This window comes from Magnolia sinica, chromosome 13 (assembly GCF_029962835.1).
Source record: "Magnolia sinica isolate HGM2019 chromosome 13, MsV1, whole genome shotgun sequence".
Taxonomy (NCBI): Eukaryota; Viridiplantae; Streptophyta; class Magnoliopsida; order Magnoliales; family Magnoliaceae; genus Magnolia; species Magnolia sinica.
The window spans coordinates 1,441,172-1,464,867 of record NC_080585.1 but is presented as its reverse complement, the minus strand read 5'-3'; the positions used below and the strand labels follow the sequence as shown (position 1 = coordinate 1,464,867).

Below are 23,696 nucleotides of genomic sequence, written 5' to 3'. Positions count from 1 at the left end.
CTGATGAGCAAACAGGCCTCATCAGGCAGGCCATTAATGTTGGTGGCTTGAAAAAACTAGGCAATGTATTTTTATTTTTATTTTCCGGCCATTCATTTACCTTGAAGCTCCATCGCACCTGATGAGCAGCAAACAAGCCTGATTTCTGGACAAGGGAAACCATACAGTGGGATCACTGGGACAACTTGGAGCTCACGTGCACGTACCCATGGCACATGGGTTTGCATGTACATGGGCTGGCCTGTACATACTTTCTGGCTTAGAGAAGCGCAAACACCATTGCATTGATCTTCAAAATTCCGGTGGCTCCAGTTCCAGTTTCAGCAGACCAAGGAATTCAAAAAATAAAATAAAAAATGACAGCAGTGCATCGCAAACAGCTAATGCTACTCAAAGTCTTCAATAGAATGGTGAAATAATGTCATGAGGGCGAGAATGTAGGCCTCATACATTCATCTGCCAAGAAAATTTACAGCGACACACAACCTATGTAAAACCTAGATTGTAACTACTCAGTGATAGTTTGAGCTGGAGTCACAGCTACAACTAGTGTTACTTGTCCAGGTCAATTCATAAAGATCCATTTACTTGGATTTGCAGTTAAATAAACGTACCAAATTTCAGCTGGACCAGCCATCTGATCAGCTGCATATGTTACATAAGCCAGAAAAGTCATCTCAGAGTTTGGTAGCATTGAGGGCCTGAAATAATGAGGGGGGAAAAAAGGTTAGGCATTTAACACAACTTTTTAACCACAATAGCAATTGGAATGGATAAATTCTCAAAGACTACACCCGTACATGCAGGACTGTCAATGGTTACTCAGACCTGCACGTACCCGATGGACCTGACCCAATTTTAATGAGTCGAGTCCCATCTTTTGGACCCTGTAAGAAAGCCCATTCACACATCATACACCTGTCAAAGTGGCATGTGTGTGTGATCTAATCCATCCATCGGACAGGACCAACCATGTAAATGCTCCTATTTTTCCCGAACCCAACTCAAAACGTAGATCCAAAGACCCAATGGGTACTCCACATGTTCCCAAACCCGATTGGATCGGGGTCCAGGTATTCAAAAACCGGACCCGGACCCAGACCCTAAGGGACCTGGACCCCCTGGGAAGAAGTAAACCTGGTTAGCCCTTGTAGATGTACTATAAGGATCCAACCGAACCGAACCCGTTGGAAGCCCTCCGTGCATGCTTGTCGAGTGAACCAGTCAAAATGGAGTAATATGGCACTTATAAAGCTCCAAGGGCTTTGACATGGACTCAAAAACCAAAACCTCATGCACGATTGAGCATGTTTCTAGACTTCTTCTGCAGTACCTTTGTTCTTTTTCCCCATCTTCTGAATAAATGATTGAGACATGGAGCAGCTACCAACCACCATGTGCTACAAATCTGACTGCTCAAAAGGTGCACGCACAAACAACTGACCATGCAGAGTAACAACTGCAGATGTCTGATGTGGATCGATTCTCGAAGGCAAGCTGATAACCTGCAAATGAAAACACAATTACATTACCATTCTCAGATAAAATGCTAACAGAGTACAACATTTTTATACAAAAGGAAAGGCACAGACCTTTTTGAACGGGGTGACACCCCACGGGTTATCGGGCTGCTCTGGATTGCCAGATATAACCAAGCGGCCTGCTGGATCTGACTGAACACGCACCTAAATTCATAAACTAAATGTTCAGAAGATGCATCCAAAGTCAAGAGTATCTAGAGAACTATTTTACACTAGAGATCTTGAGAAGTCAGTCACAGATCTCCATATCAAAAGTGATACTTTTCTCTTGATCAAGAAAATGTAGTTGGCCTACAGTAAAATCTGTAGGTAAAGCAGATGATACTGGCAGATGGGATGCGGATAGAAACTTTCCCTTTGACGGTTTCGCACAACTTTTTCTTTTCTATCTCTTCAATTACAAGTAGATTTTGACTTTTTCGACACTGATAACAATATTTTAGCTTGGCATTTGTTTTGATTGCACCAAATTAGACTGATTAATCATGAAATTTCATGATAGTTGGTGCAACCAAAGGCATGCTTGTCTGATGCTTTAGCTCCCTGTGTTCTGCTTCCATCTCCTAAAGCAAATCTGAAAATCAAATCAGAAAATATTCAAATTTATATGTATTTGAGGTGAATCATATGTACTTTACCTCCTCACGCAGGAGCCCCGGAACCAAAGCATAAATCTCAAAGCAGTCTTTCTGTACACAGGCACAGATACATGTCTAGTTAAAACATGACCAGAAATTATTGTCCATGCATTGTGTAAGAACTTACAGTTCTCCGCACATTGATCTTCACCCAATCAGCAGATGGTCCAATATCAACAATCATCGTATCCATTCTGGCAGCATAGGGAAAAAAATAATCTTGACATCACTACCAAGCTCCAGCTCAAGATTAAGCAATAAACCATTTGAGACCTTTTGGGACAAAAAAGTGGTGATCTTTCAATCGTAGTATCAAAGTGATGCAGTTTTGAACACAACAAATAGCATCTTAAATCTATCTCTAGTATCTGTGTATTGGAAGTTCTATGAAAGAAACATTGTTGGTTACATTATTCCCTTGATGACAATGTGTGAGGACACAAGTCCCTTCTCACACATTGGCCTTGCAGGAGAATCCAATATTTCATAAAGACAGACATCAGTGGAAGGGGACCATATGATACATGGGGGAAGAAAAGAACTTTACTGCACATCAAGCTTCAACATGGGGAAGAAAAGAATGTTGCTGCTGTAGCAAGCTCAGGTAGTTAAGCCTGACTGATCGGTGGGATTTTCAAGCTATGTTCCATACAGAATGGGATCACGATTTTCATGGTCTGGAAAGCTGTGCATGCATGCACATTTATGGTGGATGAGTCACCACCATTCAAAAGATGTGGAAGATACAAACCATAGCCAAAGCCTCCAAAGAATAGATCTTGATTACATAGAACATAAAATACTTGACCCTTCAAAAAATATATTAAAAATAAAAATAAAAAATTATTCAGCAACAAGGGGGTAAACCAAACAGGTTCAGGGATCTTACTGTGGCTTAGCTGCTTTAGTGCGTGCAGCTTTGACGACATTCATGGCACGCTCCAGGCTTGAAGGCTTTTTACGTTTAAGTACACCTAAGTAAATTGTAAAACCCAAATAAGCAAGCAACATGATAATATACAAATGAGGAAGCTAATTGTGGAGTCATACCAAGGCTTTTAAGTTGTTTCTCACGCTTTGACAAGGAAACGGAGTTCTTGTCCTACAAAAGGAAAAAGCAGGGTGTTGACAACCTCCACAAAGAGACCACAGGACCACACAAGGTATGGGCAAATTAATTGCCAAGGTTAACAACCTCCACAAACCTTAATTATTGGGTCACCAACCTCACCATTACCAAGAAGACGTTGAGAGTGCCAACCTTGCATAGCACGAGCTGCAGCATCCCTTCTAGCCCTACCTGATCCTGAAGCTTGATTACCACCCACCTGAAAAGGATCATAAGCCACCTCTCGTCAGCAGAAAACTACATTAGCGTATTGATCACGCAGAAAAGCTCATTACAAATGCAGTCACAGACTGATAAGTACAAATTACTTATCATTCAAAAACCCAGCTAAATATCGAGTGTGTGTGTGTGTGTGTGTGTGTGTGTTGGGGGGTGGAATGATTTAGGGTCACTTATGTCACAGCAAAGAGCACCCTTATGGAAGACCTTATTCTGCTCATTGTGCTCAATGAAAGAGCAATCTCCAAACAACACAACAGTTAAACAGAATTGCATGTCCACCCTTTTTTTAGGTGGGCTCAACAAGAATTCTAGTGAATGCTTTAGTGCATGTTTGAGAACAAAACGGAATCAGCCCCTCCAAATGCACACATCATGGAAGCTCAGTCATGTGGGGCATCCCACAAAATGCAGATGGACACACCCATGAGAAAAAATCCAACTCAAAACTTAGAAACTAGAGAAAATGAGACAAACCGATTATCATCGCATCTTATTCTGGGCAGTGGATGCAATCTCATCCACATTTTTATATCTACCTAAACCAGTGTTTTAAGTATCTACAATATCCGCCGATATATCTTGTATACCACCTGTGCGATAAGAAACGCACTAGTGGGATATATCCCACAAGTTCGATCCGGTGAATATTTTCGATTTTCGATCCCTTTTTCTATAAATCATGTTAAATCAGTGTCAAATTATTACAAACTCATGGATTGGGAGCTTCGATTTCAAGATTTTGAGGAAATAGGCTGAATTGCGGAAAATTAAAAAAAAAAAATCAAAATTTCTCAATTTTCGCAAATTGGTTGCAATATTTGTGTCCAAACATAAAATCAAGCATGCATGTAACCCAATCCGGTGATTCTTCTTTTGCTTTTGAATGTATTGCTCGTGTTTCCACACGTCTTCTTACGTTTATATTATATGAATAGACTTTGAATATAATTGCATCAATTTTGTTAGACATTACATAGATTAGGACCCCGTACAAAGAAAACCTATTATATGCACTTATTTTTTGTAATGTTTTGATTTATAAGTGTGTAATGTATTGATGTTTTTTTTAACAATCACTGAAGTTTCATTGAAAAATTCGAGCAATTTCCTAATGTTTCCCTATGTTTCCAACAATAGCAATACATTACGTGATACAACCGATATATCCCATGCGATAAACGATACGTATCCATATCCCAAGGGTGTGATACGTAACGCGATACCAATATTTCGAACACTGGCCCAAACTGGCCCTTAACCTACTGCATAGAAAGAATAGTATGAAGCCCCCCATGGGTAACAGGATTTGGAGACGGTGAAAATAGAACGGCAAAGAATAGAGGGAAGAGGCGGTAAGCATGCATGACTTGATTACCCAAACACTTTAGCAAGCAGCTCAGCTTATATGTTCAGGTGTCTTCCAATGATATGCACATGACCGCAGCTTGAGAGCATATACATTACAGAAATAAATTCATTTTGTTTCATTTTTGTTTCTAACAACAGTATGCTTGACACTTCAAAGTTGGAGAGAAGCTCAAGTTCAGCATTGCCACTGTGTACTGAGCCCCCCTAGATTATTTTTTTTTCCTTAAAACAGAACCTGCGGATTATAAATTTGTCATTTCTATATAAACCTAAACAAAGTATGCAAAAGAGGAAGGGCCTCTTTGGATGTGCACCAAATTCATCACTTTGGCAAATTTTTAATTACCAAATTCAAGAATTATGTAATTAATGTGTTTGGGTTAGCTTCATTGATAAATTCACCAACTGACCAATTGGCATAAATCATGAACTTGGAGATTAAAAAAAGGATGAAATTCCCCAATTCATGAAGTTGGGAAATCTAAGTGTAAAGCTTGAAAATGGTTCTCCGCCATCCACAAAGTATCCATTTTGTAACCATTGGTCTGATGGCTACAATCACTCAAAAGGAAATAATGTTTGTGAGGGATAAGCAATCAAATGTAGACCCCACATGAAGAAAGGTCCAATCAATGACCCTTTCTAGCATAATCTTATAGACTATCAAGCTTCCAAGTTCCGAGCCATTGGTCATATAGTTAGTGCTTAGCACCAATGGATCACAGATTTTTAGAAGTGATGACAAAGGTGGACCCATGTGACAAAAATAATTAAACTTCTATCTGGTATAATAAATATGGATACATAAACTTCCTGGCCGTTGATCAGTGGTTAGGGTCATCCAACTAAAGTGATTTTATTGTAAAGGATCAGCAATAAAATGTGGGCCCCATATGATAGAGAGTTGATATCACATATACGACATTTCCTAGTATAATATATCTGGCCCGCCCGGATGTCTTTGGAAAGGAAGGGTGGTTTGGAGGTTAGAGATGTTGGCAGTTATTTGGGCTCTTTAGGGAGAAAGGAACAATTGGTGCGACTGGAATCAATGTGGGTTGGCACCGATGTCATTAGAAAGGCAAAACTGGATAAACCTTGGGTTGGGCTTCTTGTTTAAAGGGTTTTGAGTTTCAACGTGTAATTCTTCTATTGTTTCGACGAATGTAATTCTTCTATTGGGCTTTAGCTTTTGTATCTGGTTTTGTAGGCCTTTTTGGCGCTCTTCTTTAATAAAAATTTTCATTACCATTCAAAAGTAAATAAATAAATCTGGACCGACCATTTCCTATCAATTGATCAGATGGTTAGGACCTACCAAAGCAATTTGTCAGAAGGATGGGAATCAATGGTAGGCCCGTGTCATGGATGGTCCAAATCAATCACTAGACCTCCATAATAATCAATGTGAATCGTCCATCTTCCCAACCATTGATCTAATGGTTAGGATCACCCGATCAATTAAGAAGTCTGAGTAATCAAAGTCTACATCAATGATCAGAATTTCTATATTGCAAGATATATATGGAGCATTCATTTCCCTAGTCATCAATCAAATGGTTAGAATCATCCGATCGATGACACTTAACAAAGATGAGCAATCAATTGAGGGTCCCACATTATGGACGGTATAGATCATGTATAAGAGAGATGTGTGATTCAAAGGTGGGCCCACATGATGGAGAATGGTTAGGCATTTCCATGTTTATAATAAATGCAGATCATCCATTTCCTAGTCATTGAGCAGATGGTTTGAATCATTGATCAAAGTGATCTTTTAGGAAGGATCAACAATGAAAGGTGGGCTCCCACTTGATGGGCGGTCCAAATCCCAAATTGGACCTTTTCTAGTATTAAAAAATTGGAATGTCCATTTCTTATCCATTGATAGAATGGTTAAGATCATTAAAAAATTGGACTGCCATTCCTTATCCATTGATAGGATCATTATATTGGAGTGGTTTTTACAGGGCAATCAAGGGTGGGCCTCTCATGATGGAAGGTCCAAATCAACGATCAAACATTTCTCTATTACAATCAATATGGACCATCTATTTTCCTAACCATTGATTAAATGTTAAGAATTATCCCACAATGGTGACACCACATGATGGATAGCTTGGATCCATGATTGGACCATTTTTATAATATGTTTGATTTCAACCATTGATTTGATGGTTTCAGTAGTCGAATCCTATGTGATTTCAAAGGACTTGGAATCTCTCCTGACATCTAAATTTGATTAGCCCAACCAAACAACAAATCTAGCAAATCATGAATTTCACAAGCAAAAACCCCAAACAACAAATTTGTCAATTAATGAAATTCCAATTTCGTGAATATACAAGTTAATGAACTTCTGATTTCAGGAATTGACTAATTTCATGCATACAAGAATGCCCTAAAATCTACATCTTTTCATATCCCACATCAATGAAACTACCTGAAGAGCATATCAGATCCCATTTGATTGTGATGCATTTTAAATGTTAAAACCATACCTGATTTTCAGCAGCCATAGGCCCTGTTGGAGAAGCGACAGGCACATGGAGTTCACCACCACGCATTTTATACCTTTCATAATCAAGTAGTGCCTACAAGAACTAAGAGAAGTAAGGAACCAAGATATACAAACACAAAAGGTTGCAAATAAATCGAAGACAGTAAACATGACGAGTATTTGTATTTTGAACAAATCCCTTAATTTGAAACTAAGAATAAACCAAAATCATCCCTTAATTTGAAACTAAGAATAAAACAAAATGCCCTACACAATTAGTTACAAACACTTTTTGACAAGCATTGGCTGCAATTGATCGTGTGAACCAAAAACCTATTAATAGATACAAACGCATCCCCACTACAATTCAACAAATCAATGGGAGAGGGTTTAGAAATGGTGAACCCCATGACCAGAATGGAACCATAGAATGGAACTCATTTTCCCTCGAGGAGGAGGCATTGTGATGTAGAGGTAGGGGCATTGGGTCACTGAACAGCAACTGGTGATGGAAGGACCATTTGATCCATTTCTTATTATTCTGTGTTTTTCCTTTTATAGATTGACTTACTAATGCAGGGGCATTTTCACACTGGGCTCGAGTGGGGTAGCCTGTGGAATGCAAGGACACACTCGGGGTGGGCGGCCCGTGTGAGGCGGGTGGCTCGTGAGAGGCGGGCCCTACCCGTGTGATTCAGGTGGCTCGTGTGAAATTGTACCCATGTGATTTGGGGCCCATGAGGGGGGTTCGGCCGAGGTCCTAACCCATGAGATGTGGGGCCTAAGCTATGAGATAAAGGGATTGATTCGCCATGCTCTAACAGTTCAAGCTTTTACAGCAAGTGGTTAATTGTCCTGCATCACTTACCTTACAGGAATTTTTATTTTTTTTTTAATGGAGCTTGAATTCTTGCTTTCAAAAGCTTTATTTAGCTGAAAGATCTTCACACACACACACACACAAAAACTAGCACCCTTGATGAAGAAACGAATCCAAATTGAGGGCGACCACAAAGAGTACATTTACCTCGAAGACCTCAACCAACGAAGGACAACATGAAATCAACAAGGGAAAGCACAGCATGTATATCGAGAGATTTTAATGCTAAGCCAGAAAAGTAATTCAATCCTTGTTTCAGCAGCAGATCCAAATGAGGCACAAAAAGTGAACAAAGAGAAAGGCCAGGGCCTACATGCCATTTTGACTGTATACACGGAATACCCCTTGAGAAAACTGCTTTCTTTCTTCCAGAAGTAAATTTATCATTGATCTACAATATTTTTAAGGTTACATTCAAGGAGATCTGCCTCAGGATGTGCAATCATACCCTAATTGGGCTTGGCTATCCTATTTTGGTTCCAACTAGGCCACTTTGACTCACTCAAGATGCTGAGTCTGCTCATCTTATTGGATGATCAAATCAGAAGCTGGTTGCAACTTCTAAAACCATGATACTTACTCTTACATGACATAAGTACACTTCAAAGGCAAATACTCTTCTTTTGTTCTTCACATGGTTGACAAAATAACCAATGTATTTAAAGATGTGCTCCAACAACGAAATTATGTATGCAATAAATGCAATTTAGATATCAAGAGTGGAGCTCCAACTAACTTATGATGTTTATGGGAGGATGTCCCAGCCTTTTTTGGCAGGCAGGATGGTTTTCCATCCACGTCACTGTCAACCAGGTTTCAGATCCTACATAAAATGAAATGTTCAGGTGTGATAAGGGCAGAAAGAGCAGAAAAATAGATCCCCCATTGTGTTTCCCAAAATCTATGCCCCACAAACACAGCAGAATGGATAAGAATCCCTTCCACCTCGGTATCTTTTCCGCTTGCAAATTGGGGCACATATCCAAAACCACTGTAATATGTTTGCTATAAATAAATTTAAAATCCACTTATCAAGACAACTTCAATATGAAGTATATTCAATCAGCCTAGAAAAAGAGAACGACGTCAAGTCAATGCATACAACAGAACCAAACAATGAAACCAATCTCACAGCATGCTAAAGTATCCAAAATATAATGTAGCACTCCAGTCATCACCTTCTCGTAGAAACATCGGAATGACCAAGATACAGTTGTGCAAGTCCTGCAGAAACCAAGATATAACTGACAGTTAAGTTACCAAAATAAAACAAAACCAACAGACAGCCTACAGGATTGTTAACTAGAAGAGATATTGCACCATACACTCATATCAGCAACAGGACACATAACAGAATTCTTATCAGAAGAAACTTAAAAAAATAAAAAATAAACATTGAATGGCTAGGCTTCCTGTAGCTAAAATCATAGCAGGAGCAGTAGAAAGTCCAACAAAAGTGAACAAATTTAACAACATATTATTACAGTAACTGGTATCTCGAAATCATGTAATCATGCTCCTTAATTAATAAAACCAGGATAAATCCTCCATTATCCACAGGGAAAAACTGAAATTCTATCCTCGATGTTGCCCCATTTTGTTGCCCCTCCACCAAAGTTAATGAAAACAAGGCCTTCCATCAAACCATTTGGTTGCTGCTCAGCGTCTCCCCTTTTGTTTTTGTTTTCTATTCCTCTTCCTTTTCCATGTTAATGAAGTTGTGGTTATCTTTCTACAAAAGAAAAAAAAAAAAAAGAAAAGAAAAGAAATTCTCTGCTACAATAGAGAATTCAAATGTTGTCACGAGCTGTACATGAGTCAAACCGAGTCGAGCTTGGCACAGCTCAGCTTGGCTCAGCCAGCAGCCAACCCCCGCTCGAACTCAGCTCGGCTCAGTCCTCAAGCCTGACTAGCCAGCTCGGCTTGGTACGATCAGCAGCTCCAGCCAACTCGAGCCAAGTTCAAGCCTGTATGACATTTTCTCAAACACAAATTGCATCTTCAATCTCCCACACTTCGAATGCAAATCAGTAAAAGCGCTTTGCAGACATTTCATCAAACACTCGGCGAGCAGCATCAAGATCAAGATATGAGGGCAGCCCTACAATGTAAAGTTTTTTTTTTGTGGGGATTTATTTCTTCGGTCTTCCCTTAAATACCTATTTCAAGAATACCCTAATATGAGAGCAGTCCAAGAAACAACACTTTGTTGAAGCATTTCATCAAAACATTCGGCAAGCAACATCAAGATCAAAATAACCAAGTCATCGAGCCGATTTGATCCGAGTTGATTCGAGTCGGGGTTCAAGCCGAGTCGAGCTGAGCTCGGGCAAGCTCGAACTCGGCTCAAAATTTTTTCGAGCTCCAAGAACCAGCTCAACTCAGTCCGAATACAGTTTCAAGCCGAGATGAGTCGAGCTTTTCTGAGCCGAGTCGAGAGAGCTGACCGAGTTAACTCGACTCGTGTACAGCTCGTCATCCGGCAAATCCAAATATTCTTGAGAGAGTGAAATCCAAATTGGATTTCTTTTTCTTTTTTTTAAATGCAACAAATTTTATTTCCAAAAAAAAAAAAGAGGAGCGGAAAGGCTTGGCTAGCCAAAAAGAAAGGCGGGATGAGGAGTCATCCAACAAAGATAGCAAATCAATCCTCCATGAGACTGCAAAAGACAACCAATGAAAACAGGAAAATTAAATAAATAAATAAACTCTAAATTAAATAATTTTAAAAAAAAACTTTCAGACACAACCAAGATATTGCCCAATGCCGAGCCCTCTCAGACACTTCTTACCACAACCGAAAGGAGTTGCAAAAAATTCAGTTATTTCTCTCTTTCTAAATTGCACATGAACCTGCCAAAAGACCTAACCCCCAAATAGAGCCCCTTCTTTTTCCTCTGCAAGCACCTTTTCCACACTATGAAGAAGCTAAAAATGTCTCTCAGCATCACCCCCCCAACCCCAAAAGGAGAAAAATACCACCAAATGCAAGTCAAAAATCCAAAATGCATCTTTTCCCACTAAACACTTGAAAGTCACTACCCCAGGCAGAGCCAGAATCTGCCCCCAAAAAAAAAAAAGGGTTGAAATGAACTCAACTTCTACAACAGAACCTAGCCAGCATGTCATAGAAAGACTTAACTGAGATGACTGTCCTCCTACTTAACGTCTAGACCCAAGAGTCACAAACCCCCAGCTCTAGGAAAGATGCCCGATATAAAAAAACCAATCATATTAGCAAATTCTTTGATTTCCTCTTCCAAGAGAGACCGCCTAAATCAAGTATTCCAAACCCCTTTGACTTCCTGATCCACTGAAAACCTCTGAAACTATGCTACTTTTACCTTCTGCTGTCGCATAAAATGAGGATATCTTTGCAAGAAGGCTACTGATCCAAGCCACACATCCTCCCAAAACTATATTCGGGCTCCCATCCTATAGACACCCTGAGATTGCTCTATCAAAAACATCTTTCATTTTGGTAACTGCCTTCCAAATGTGTGAAGCATTAGAGGGAAGAAGTCTTAGTGAACCATCCGCCTTCTTCAGTGCCACCCTTGTGGTAATCATCTGTCTCCACAAGCCTTTACCCATCCATACCAAACCACCACAACCTTTGACTAAAAGAGCCGACTTCATAAACTTTAATGATTTGATTCCCACTCCCCTCTTACGCATTGGTTTGCAAACTTCCGACCACTCCAAAAGAGGATACTTATTATTATTCCTGGAGCCTTCCAGAGAAAGTCTCTCTAAAATTTCTCTAACCTATTAATCACACACTCAACAGGCATCTGAAGAGGGATATAAAGGAAATTGGCAGATTAGATACAGTAGAATAGATGAAAGTAAATCAGCCGCCAAAAGAAATATACTAATGATTCCAGTCTGAGAATTTCCATTCCATCCTCTCCACCACCAAGTTCCAAAGGTGAGCAGGAGGTTTACCACACACAAAGGTAAACCGAGATATCAGATATGTTGACAGAAGCTTACCCACTTTACAACCAAAGTTTCTAGCCAACTCCTGCACATTTTCTCCTGATAATGGATAATCGAATGCCTAGCATCTCATTTTGACCAAGTTGATCTTAACTTGCATCCCACTTCAAAACATCTAATGATAATGCGAAGGCCATCCAATTGTTGCCAATTTGCATTGCAAAACAAAATAGTGTCATTGGCATATTGAAGGTCAGACTTAGATTAGCAAGCCAGGAATGATACCGACCTTGTTTGATTTGGTCCCCATCTTACTAAGGACCTCTAACACAATCACAAACAAGAAAGGTGAAAGCACATGCCTTGCCTAAGCCCCCTCATCCTTTTGAAGAATCATTTTGGAGACCCATTAACTAGAACTGAAAATGAGTGATCCCAAGCACTCTTTCACCTACTCCCTCCATCTAACAACCAAACTCCAATGATATTTGTGGATATTGTCAACCCAAATCAAATGAAGCACCAGCATTGGTAAGAACCTCGTAGCGAATTGACAAGAATGAAATTATCCTTCTGAATGTAGGATGGGGATTCAACAACTAAAAATGATATAATCAGATGGCTGTTAAAATAAATATCTTCAGATAGTTGAGAGGGAAACCCAAATCATAACAGAACAAGTAATAAAAACTGGGTAGGAGGTGGCAACTTAAACTATAGTTTGTCAACACGGCAGTTCAACATGGGATTCAGGCACGTCCATTCAGCCTAGCCACAAATTAGGTGACTGGGTCAAGGTGCACACAGGTTGCATCTGACTCGGAGTTGACTTGCCTGTGTCAACCAAGTTGTTGGGACTTGGACAAGTCAAGGAAGAGTATTTTTTTTTTTTTTTAAGTACAAGAAGAAAGACAAGGAGAAGGAGAAGAAAATGGTGAGAATCCATAAAATAACCTCTCTCGCTCTGAAGCCAGACAGTGCCACCCAAACAAAACCAACCCACACACAATCTCCAATATCCAACAAGGAAAGCAAGTACTAGAAGAGAGACCAAATCAAAGTGAATTGGTAATGAAATTCAACCAAAATCACTTACCCATATCAATAAAGGAAGAATCACACAATTCCGGCAGATTCAAATCTAATTTCACCCTTACAAAGATATTTTATAGTACCTACTAACAATGAATAATATCCCTTGGATCTCCACTCTCTCTTCTAATATCAACCTTACGAACATTAAAGCATAGCAAAAGCACTTAACTACCCCTAAAATTTAAGGAAGCAAAGCAATCAGATTCAGCCTGCAAACAAGGAACTCTCTGGAACACAGAAATGGCATTTCTGCATTCCAGCAGTGATTCCAACAAGAAACAATTTTCCTAGGCACAAAAATTGTATAGACATGAGCCAGCAACCTCCCAGGAAAATCACATGGAAATACCATTTCCACCCCTGTTTTCTCCCATGTATTAACGTGGCCCAGCTGATTAATGGTGCCTGCAGGCTACTCTCCATGCTTGATATACTACAATGCTATAACAGTTGCATGCCTGCATCCCCCCATGGGTTGAAAAGAACTCGACCTCAACTTCCCACCATTCCCATCCATTGCCGACTCACTATGGTAAGAAAAAAGGTGTTTTATGCTGAACACGTCGGAGGTATGACATGACTCAGCAATCAGTCGGCACTGACGAGGATCTTTGAATGATTTTGTACAACCCAATTTTGGGCTTCCAATGTATTCACAAGCAGGGAAAAAAAAAAATCCCCTTCACTAACATAGATGCTAACTTTAAACACAACGGCTCCTCTATATCGTTGATTGGTAGCCTTAATTTGTTTTCACACCCTTTCATCTTCTTGGTGCAAGGTCCAACACACGGTGGGGTTCTACACATACACAATGTCGAAGGGACTTACTTGAGTACACCTCTCTCTCTCTCTCTCTCTCTCTCTCTCGTCATGGGTTTTGTCTAAATGAAGGTGGAAACTGGCAAAAGCAGCTAAAAGAAGGCTCTCCCTGTAACCTTCTGCTGAAATAAGCAAGTCTTGACACATAAAAGAGTAAAAGGAACCAAAACAAGAAAGACGTGGGCTAGCTTTGCAGTTGAATCATGCTTGCCACTACAATCAGCTGTTTTGCAAAGAAATCCAAGCCCAATCTTAAACCAATCTAGCTCAAGATCCCACCCGAGCACCCCCAAATCATCACCATGGGTTCCATTCAATAGTGTCAAGGCAAATTGCCCACTCACTGTATCAGACACTTGGGAACATGTTGAGGACATTGGACTGAGAGGATTGATGAGCAAACAGCACACAAAAATACTGTTGAGATGGATGAGGGAGGGGTAGAAGCTGCAGCTAGTTTGCAACCACAGCGGCCTCCACCGCCTCTCTCCCAAACCAAAATCATGCCATCAAAATCAAGAAAGGTAATGCAGGGGCATTTTCACACCGGGCTCGAGTGGGGTCACCTGTTAGATGCAGGGGCACACTCGGGATGGATGACCCATGCGATTTGAGGCCCACGAGGGAGGTCTCATGTTCGAGACTTCTTACCAGAGGTGAGTAATGCGCATTTCACACCAAGCTCGAGTGGGGTAACCCGTGGGATGCGGGGACACACTCGGGGTGGACGACCCATGTGATTTGGGGCCCACAAAGAGGGTTTGGCCGAGGTCCTAACCATGAGATGTGGGGCCTGGACTATGAGATAAAAGGATTAATTCGCCATACTCTAATAGTTCGAGCTTTTAGAGCAAGTAGTTAATTGTCCTACATCAAATTGTTATCAGAGCGGGAGGTCTCGTGTTCGAGACTCCTCATCGGGGGTGATTAATGCAGGGGCATTTTCACACTGGGCTCGAGTGGGGTCACCTGTTGGATGCAAGGGCACACTCGACGTCGGTGACCCATGTGATTTGGGGCCCACGGGGGAGGTCTCGTATTCGAGACTCCTTACCAAAGGTGAGTAACGCGCATTTCACACCGGGCTCGAGTGGGGAAGCCCGTGGGATGCAGAGACACACTCGGGGTGGACGACCCATGTGATTTGGGGCCCACGAAGGGGGTTCGGCCGAGGTCCTAACTATGAGATGTGGGGCCTGGGCTATGAGATAAAAGGATTAATTCGTCATATTCTAACAGTTCGAGCTTTTAGAGCAAGTGATTAATTGTCCTGCATCAAAAGGATTCTCCAAAACAGTAATTACTGGCATCTGTGAATGCAAGATGGTGATATAAATATGATCTTAGGCCTTTAATGTCTTCATATGGTAGTCAGTTTTTTTATTTGGAGCACCAGAATGATAAACATAATGGGGTTTTATTGATCAGCCTAGTTGACCAGCCAAGGACCAAGACATTCGAACACAGTGTCTGGTTTTGCATACTTCCGACTCAAACTTACCCAACAAAATAAGAAGTTAATTCAATACATGCAGACTAGAAAACAGCAAGTATATTCAATAAAGATAATAGCAGCTAATAACATTATATATTTCTTACTTTGGGGGCTTGAAGGACTCTCCCACTTGACGCCACAACTTGCATGAGGTCACCTACAGATACCATAGACAATTGACGGTTGATCACACGAAAGAAATCACAACTATAGTGCACTAATTCCTTTCTTTCTCTTTTTCTTTTTTTTTCTTTTTTGAACAATGATGATATAATATAGTGCACTAATTTCAATGATGTCTTAAAAGAAATCTAAATTTTGACCAAAAAAAAAAACAGTGAGTACCACTCGAAGGCTTAAAAATCAAACACAGCATCTGATTTTCAGCATGAGAGACGGATGAGTTCCAAATCAGATTGGACTAGGGCCCTCATTGAGTCCATGTTTACTTTGATTTTTTAAGGCCCATATCAACCTTCAACCATTACATAATAATAACAACAGACAGACTGACAAACATTATAATAATTCAAAAGACTAAAAGGTTTAAATTTATAAAAAAAACAAAAACAAACAAACACAGTATACATACCGTGTCATAACCACCCAATCTAGTGACAGCTCGCCATAACCTAGCCCCATGAAATCAGAAAAGAGTCAGCGCTTGCTCAAGTTCTTAGCCAAACAACATGTAAGTTTGAAACAAATCTTACTTCAGGCAATTCAGCCCCTCCCCATAGAATTTCGGAGGCTTGAATTCCAAGCCCCTGTCCCTGAAGAAAGTTGCCAACTCCTTCATGAATGTCATCTGCTCCTCCTCTGTTCCCGATTCATAGCCCTCAATCACTTGCGGATCCGATGGGAAGGACTGATTCGTGCCCTCAATACTAACTGTGTGTTCTGCGCCCACTGCCGCCTCCTGCTTTGACGACCCACCTGCAAAGCAAGCCTCTTCAGATTGAACTACTGCAGTCCCATTCACTCCAATTTCCTTTTCAGTTTTTACATCCAAAAGACCATCGCAATGGCCAGCATTTTCCAGAAAATCAGCTGGCTCCATATCATCATCATCATCATTATCATCATCATCATCATCATCTTCTTCTTCTTCATCATCATCATCCTTGCTTTCAACAGCTTCTCTGGTCTGCTTAACTGAATTAGCTTCTGCAAAATCAGGGTTGCTACTAAAATGAGCCCCCGTGGATAATCCACCGCTCTTTCCATCAGATTCACCACTTTCAACAGGATCGAATTCTTCTTCTTTGATATCCGCATCAAAAAGTTCCTTGTCAGAAGATTCCATAAAATCCTGCCCTAATTCCTCATTATCCTTCCCTCCGCTCATCTCCATTCCCTAAACACTTCTAATGTATAAATTCCCGAAAAAAACCTAAATTTACGAAAACAACCGTTCTTTCAGAAGTGATCAATCAGCAATCAGGAGCTTTTTGCTTGAAACCACAACTTCTACCAAACCGGGATTTAAAAAAACCTTTTCTCAATGACGGATGGATACGGGATCTTTGTAGCAACCTACTGAAAAAAAATAATGATATTTGTGAGCTGAGAATTGGATTTCAGTAGTGAGAGTCTAGGGTTTCAGATGATGGTAAGAGAAGACAGTTGATTTTCGCATGGAAACCTACGCCTTCAATATAAAGAGGGAAAATGGAGGTTGAGCTTGCCTTTTCTGTCACCACGAGAAGAGCGTGTGCGAGCAAAGATGTAGAACTTTAATGGCGGTCGCCGAGCATCTCAGAAACCCTAACACACGACAGAGAGAGGGAGGGAGAGAGGGGGGACCTTTTACCATACACAAGATGCGTAAAACGCACCCGTTCTGTTTTCGCCGGACAGGCCCTCTGAGAGCTTAGGACCGGAATCGTCTACACCACCAGTTTCACCAGCACGTAAAACACCCAAGCTCTGTGGGGCCCAGCATGTGGTATATATGAAATCCACTCCGTCCATCAACTTAGAAACCTTACTTTCGCCACAAATGCAAGAATCCACTCGATCAAATTTAGATGGGCCCCTGATAAGCCTCAAAGTTCACGAGTTGTGGCCTGCCTAAGTTTTGAATCAGGATGTTTTTTTATAGTGTCCGTTCATCCTTCTGATTCGCACTTGATGAACGGATTTGATGTAAGATACACACCATGGTGGCCCCCAAACACAATCCTAAGGTTGGTGTCCCATCTCCATTGTTACGTGTGGTGTGGCCCACCTGGTTTTTCGTGATCCGTCTGATTTTTTTTTTACTAAGGTCTAAACAACGAGCAGCTCACCAACTGGAAGAGTTGATGTTTGGAAAGACAACATGGTACTTTATTGTGGTACGACTCCGGTCCACGAGCTTAGAAATTCGTATAACGCGGGTCGGTGGGGCGAGTGACGTGTGTGCGATCCACACGATCTATCAACGGGCGCGGATTAGGTACTACCCGGCCTGTTCCGAGCTCAGGACAGGCGGAGGCTTCGAGGGGCCACCAAGGTGCCACCGTGATGTATGACTTTTATCTACACCGTCCATCCATTTTTCAATATTATTTTAGATTACCAACCGAAAAATAAGGTAGATCCAACCGTCAAGTGGACCACACCATGGGAAGCAGTGGTGCTAAGGATGGCCACCGTTGAAACCTTTTTACAGACCACCATGATGTTATTTGCCATACAACCTGTAGATGTGGATTATACACATGGATGAAGTGAAAACACAAATATTATCTTGATCCAAAACTTTCGTGGTCCCTCTAACTTTTCAACGGTAGGATTTTTGATCCCATATGTGTGGTCCATCTGAAATGGATTGGCTACTCCCCCTGCCACCAAGCCGGTGGCTGGTGGTCGGTGCTCTGTGGGCCCCACTATGATGTATGTGTTTCATTCATTCTGTTAATCCATTTTTACAGATCAATTTAGGGCTTGATCCAAAAAATGAGAGGGATATAAATCACAGGTGGACCACGCCACAGGAAAACAATAGTGATTGGATATCCACCATTAAAATCCTCCTAAGGCCCAATATACTGTTTATTTGACATCCAATCTGTTGATTAGGTCATACAGGCCTAGATGAAGGGAAAAAACAAAAATCAGCTTGATCCAAAACTTTTATGGCTCCAAAAGGTTTTTAAAGGTCGACATTCATTCAACACTGTTTCCTGTAATGTGGTCCACTTGAGATTGTTATATACTTCATTTTTGATCTTATACTATAAAATGATCGAAAAAAATAGATGGACGGCATGGATGAAAGCCATACATCATGGTGGGCCCACAGAGCACCGACCATCAGCTATTGGCGATTAGCCAATCCGTTTGCCCTCTCTCAATGGACGCGGATTGCATACTGACCGTGTCAGTAGCAAGGTTGGTACTGGACGGTGCTCAGCGGGCCCATAATGATGTATTTGTTTTATTAATGCCGTACATAAATTTCTCATTATTATTTTAAGATGTAAGCTCAAAAATGAAATAGATGGGGTCATAAATAAACCACACCACAAGAAAACAGCGGTGATTTATGGCTTACCATTTAAAACTTTCTAAGGTCACGTAATGTTTCTTTGTCATCCAACATAATTGATTAAGTCACGGAGACATGAATAAAGAAAAAACATGAATACCAGCCTGATCCAGAACTTCTGCTATTCCTACCAAGTAAAACTTCTGCTACTCCTACCAAGTTTTCAAGGTGAGCATTCTATCACTAGTTTTAATCTAGTTTTACTCCCATGCCTTTAAAAATAGATGGGCGACGTGTGTGAAATGCTCACACTATAGTCGAGCCTACTGAAGTGATGTCACCGAGTTCGGTGGGTCTCACCATGTTTTGTATCCACGCCGTCCATTCATTTGGAGAGATCATTTTAGGGCATGAGCCAAAGAATGAGTTGGATCCAAATCTCTAGTGGATCTCACCACAGAAAATAGTAGAGAGAGTGACGTCCACCATTAAAAACTTATAAGTGCCACAAAAGTTTCAGATCAAGCTGATATTTGTGTTTTCCCTTATTTAATGTATGTGTTAACTTATGAGAAGGTTGGATCTCAAATAAACATCATGTTGGACCTTAGGAAAGTCTCAACGGTGGGCGTCACACTCTCCACTGTTTTCTGTGGTGGGGTCCACTAAAGCTTTGGATCTGTCTAATTCTTTGGATAATGCTCTAAAATGATCTCTCCAAATGGATAGTTAGCGTGGATACAACACATACATCATGGTGGGACCCACGTGACTTGGTGAAGTTACTTCAGTAGCGAGTTTTGCTGCTAAACCTGTCAGTAGCTAATGCTCGTCCCCGTCTAGAGCTTGATGTTAGGCCTTGTCGGAAACTGGACTGACAGAAACTAAAGTGGGCCCACCATGGGTAATGACAGGAAGCAAACGCCCACCATTAGTAACTTTATGAAAGCCTATCATGATATTTATATGCCATCCAAGTCGTTTCATAAAGTCTCAACCAGATAAAAGGAAAGACAGAATACAAAACTTATCCAAGGAAAATACAACCAAACCCTAATAATTTCAATGTTGAGCTCCCTCACCCCTAATGTGTAATAGGATATGGGCCAATTGAGTTTTGGATCCACCTGATTCTAGGATCACATCCTTATATGAACTAGCATAACCAAATTCAGTAATGTTATTATCATGTATCAATGGCTATATCCACATAGCCAATCTTATAGTTAATGCCTGAAAAATTATTACTGAAATTCAGAAAACTTAGAGAAAAGGATGGAATTTTTTTAATGAAACTGTATAAGATACTAAAAGGCACATGTTTTAGATATAATAATCAAAATAATTACTAAAACAATTGCGCATGATAATTCTCCATCCATTCATTCATCTATCCTTGCATGTGTGCATGCATGCATATCCATAGATCAATCTATTCATACATAAATGCATACATGGTTTATCCATCCATGCATATATATATGTATATAGATACATCATCCATCATCAATTCATGCATACATATATACATACATGCATGCCTTCGTATACATTCATATATGATTTTCATACATATATAATACATCCACACATACTTATATAGGGGTGTATATGAACCGAGCTAGCTCGGTCAACTCGCTCTGCTCGGCTCAAAAAAGCTCGAATTGGCTCGGTTCGAAGCTGAGTTCAATCTGAGTAAAGCTAATTTTTAGAGCTCGAAAATAAGTTTGAGCTGAGTTCCAGCTAGCCTTAGCTCAACTCGACTCGGTTCGATATATAGCTCGAACCCAGTTCAACTCTGACCGACTCGGGTATTCTCTGATGTTGCTCACCAAGTGTTTGACGAAATGACTCAACAAAATGTCGGTTGGTGGCAATGAAGGTATGTTTCATCAAACAAATCCCTTTTTTTCTTGATTTTGATATAAATAGTGAAATACTACTCTAACACTTAATGAATTGGAGGAAGGAAACTAGGGATTCGGAGGATCCACTTGTAGAGATCAGGAGATCTTATGCCTGTTTCAAGATCTGGAAATTAAACTGAACTTACTTGAATTAGTTTTCACGAGATGAAAGGTATATGAATTAGAATGGATTCCGTCACCAAACCATGCCAGGAGACAAAGCAAACAACGGAATTAAACTAACTACCAACCAATGCATGAAGGTTAGGAAGGGTACTGTAACGCCCTGAAATTCGGGGGTCGAGCATAACTCAGCTCCTGACATCATAAACATCAAAAAAGGAAAAAAGAAATATTCAAAGCCATTACAGACCCATTGTAATTTCAGTCACAAAAGACCATTAAAGACTAAAAAAAACATTCCTTCTGACTGAACCATACTCAAAGTAGTTCAACAAATTAAATCAAAGGCATAAAAATAGAGTCTCCCATCTCACTACAAGCTTCGCCTCTTAGCCCTAGCTAAGAGGTTTAGCCGAACATGATGGCTGATTCTCTTAAAAATAAATCAAACAAAATAAAATAATCAGAAAAAGAAAAATAAACTCTCTATCTTCTCTCTCTCTCCCTTGCAATCGTCCAAGTCGAGCATGATCTTCCTCCACGACTCCCCCTCTCTTTTCTCTTTTTCTTTCTTTTATAGGCCAAAAGGCCGTCGGCTCGGAGAGAGCGGAAACTCCTCACGCACGCTGCTGGAGTTGGAACCGTCTTCGCAGTCCGAATCGTAGCAGGAATAGAATTCTTACGCTGTTTTTCCGGTGGGGCCCATTCTTGAATTCAGACAGGAGATCCACTCCATTCACCAGATTCTCCTCAAAATTTTGACCGGAGATGGTCGGTTTTGGATCAGATTCAGCGTGACCCGTGAAAGAGATCAGCGGCAACAGTTGTAAGACAGTCCATTTGTGATCATTGAAACCAGTACCTGTGAAAGTATGAGTGAATAAAGACAACATGGGCATGGCTAAAGCGAGCCACTCTGTATGATGGGCGGTTAAGATTAGACATCTGATCATCGCCAGTGGACCAGGATCATTCGGAACGTCCGGATCTTCCGAATGCGAAACAGAGTAGCGTCATTGACGCTATGATGATGGTGGGGCCCACTTCACTATTTTTTTAAAGAAATCTAAGCCGTCCATTGGATTCAGGACGAAGAACCGTTCGGGAAGGGACAGTTTCAGTTTGATTTTGGTGTGGCCCACAAGCCGGTTCAGTCCACCGTCCATCTTCCGTTTTGAACTGCCAGGAACCCATCCATATTGTTTCTAGGAATTTTGTCACCTAGGCTTTGGTAATAAGGCCTTTGAAATCTTAATGGACGGCCTGGATCTTCTAATTACATGATGAGTGGGGCCCACTAAGCAAACCCAAAGACGGACAGCGTTAGCGCTGTTGCGTTATGAAGAATTTGAGTTTTTGTCGGTAAGCGCCTGCTGACCAACTTTGAGTGCACGGGTGCACGGCTAGTGCACGTGCACACTGTACACATGCACACTCGTCTCATATGGGGTCCACATATGAAGTTTGCGAGAAATCTGCACCGTCCATTCAGTTCTTCACATGATTTAAGGCGTTGAGACCGAAGATGAGGTGTATCCAGAGATCAGGTGGGCCCCAGATCAGTAAATTGTGGGCTGATCTGTCCGTTGGGCCACTTCCACAGCGATCCAATGGATGAAATTTTACGTGTACGGTTAATTTATGACCCTCGGGCCATGTATAAAGTTTTGAGCTGAACGGATGGTGGGAACCCTGTGATCTTGCATTCTGGATGTCTTTCGGGCCACTTGAGTTTCTCGATTTTCGCGGATCCCTGGCGTATAATTCCGTCGATCTTGGTCTCCTGGAGTCTGTTCCTTGCTCTGGTGGCTTCGGAGCGTTAAATCCATACTTTTAATACTCTTTTTCAATCAAAGCTCCTTATTACATCCTGCAACAAAAACACGATTAATTTATAAAATTAGGCATTATCGTGTACGTAAAATCAGGCAGTAATCGGGGTCTAATATGCAATATTCGACCCTTAACACTTATTAATATTACTCGATCTGTCTAATTCTTTGGATAATGCTCTAAAATGATCTCTCCAAATGGATAGATAGCGTGGATACAACACATACATCATGGTGGGACCCACGTGACTTGGTGAAGTCGCTTCAGTAGCGAGTTTTGCTGCTCAACCTGTCAGTAGCTAATGCTCGTCCCCGTCTATAGCTTGATGTTAGGCCTTGTCGGAAACTGGACAGACAGAAACCAAAGTGGGCCCACCATGGGTAATGACAGGAAGCAAACGCCCACCATGAGTAACTTTATGAAAGCCTATCATGATATTTATACGCCATCCAAGTCGTTTCATAAAGTCTCACCCAGATAAAAGGAAAGACAGAATGCAAAACTTATCCAAGGAAAATACAACCAAACCCAAATAATTTCAATGTTGAGCTCCCTCACCCTTAATGTGTAATAGGTTATGGGCCAATTGAGTTTTGGATCCACCTGATTCTAGGATCACATCCTTACATGAACTAGCATAACCAAATTCAGTAATGTTATTATCATGTATCAATGGCTATATCCACGTAGCCAATCTTATAGTTAATGCCTGAAAAATTATTACTG

At 40.8% G+C, this 23,696-nt stretch overlaps 1 protein-coding gene across 2 annotated transcripts; it reads right to left on the bottom strand.

Moving 5' to 3' along the window:
- Positions 1–368: 368 nt before the first annotated feature.
- On the bottom strand, positions 369–17,161 carry LOC131222349 (AT-rich interactive domain-containing protein 6-like). Of its 2 annotated transcripts, none has more exons than XM_058217390.1 (13): positions 16,346–17,161; positions 16,225–16,264; positions 15,737–15,789; positions 9,457–9,502; positions 7,400–7,492; positions 3,385–3,507; positions 3,230–3,281; positions 3,069–3,153; positions 2,307–2,373; positions 2,180–2,230; positions 1,593–1,685; positions 1,334–1,505; positions 369–701 (listed from the first exon to the last, which is right to left on the bottom strand). In XM_058217390.1, the coding sequence occupies exons 1-12, from the start codon at positions 16,984–16,986 to the stop codon at positions 1,401–1,403; spliced, it is 1,449 nt and encodes a 482-aa protein (XP_058073373.1). In that variant the 5' UTR covers positions 16,987–17,161; the 3' UTR covers positions 369–701; positions 1,334–1,400. The 2 variants fall into 2 exon arrangements, with proteins under 2 accessions (XP_058073373.1, XP_058073374.1); XM_058217391.1 differs by having other exon boundaries at positions 3,406–3,507.
- Positions 17,162–23,696: the final 6,535 nt, after the last annotated feature.

What these genes read in the sequence shown, in the direction of transcription:
- LOC131222349 (XM_058217390.1), bottom strand. Translation starts at nt 16,986, where the DNA reads ATGGAGATGAGCGGAGGGAAGGATAATGAGGAATTAGGGCAGGATTTT. An exon ending in GAGGGGCTGAATTGCCTGAA is followed by an intron (nt 16,265 to 16,345) that starts GTAAGATTTGTT and finishes TCATGGGGCTAG; the next exon opens with GTTATGGCGAGCTGTCACTA. An exon ending in CTATGGCTGCTGAAAATCAG is followed by an intron (nt 3,508 to 7,399) that starts GTATGGTTTTAA and finishes GATCCTTTTCAG; the next exon opens with GTGGGTGGTAATCAAGCTTC.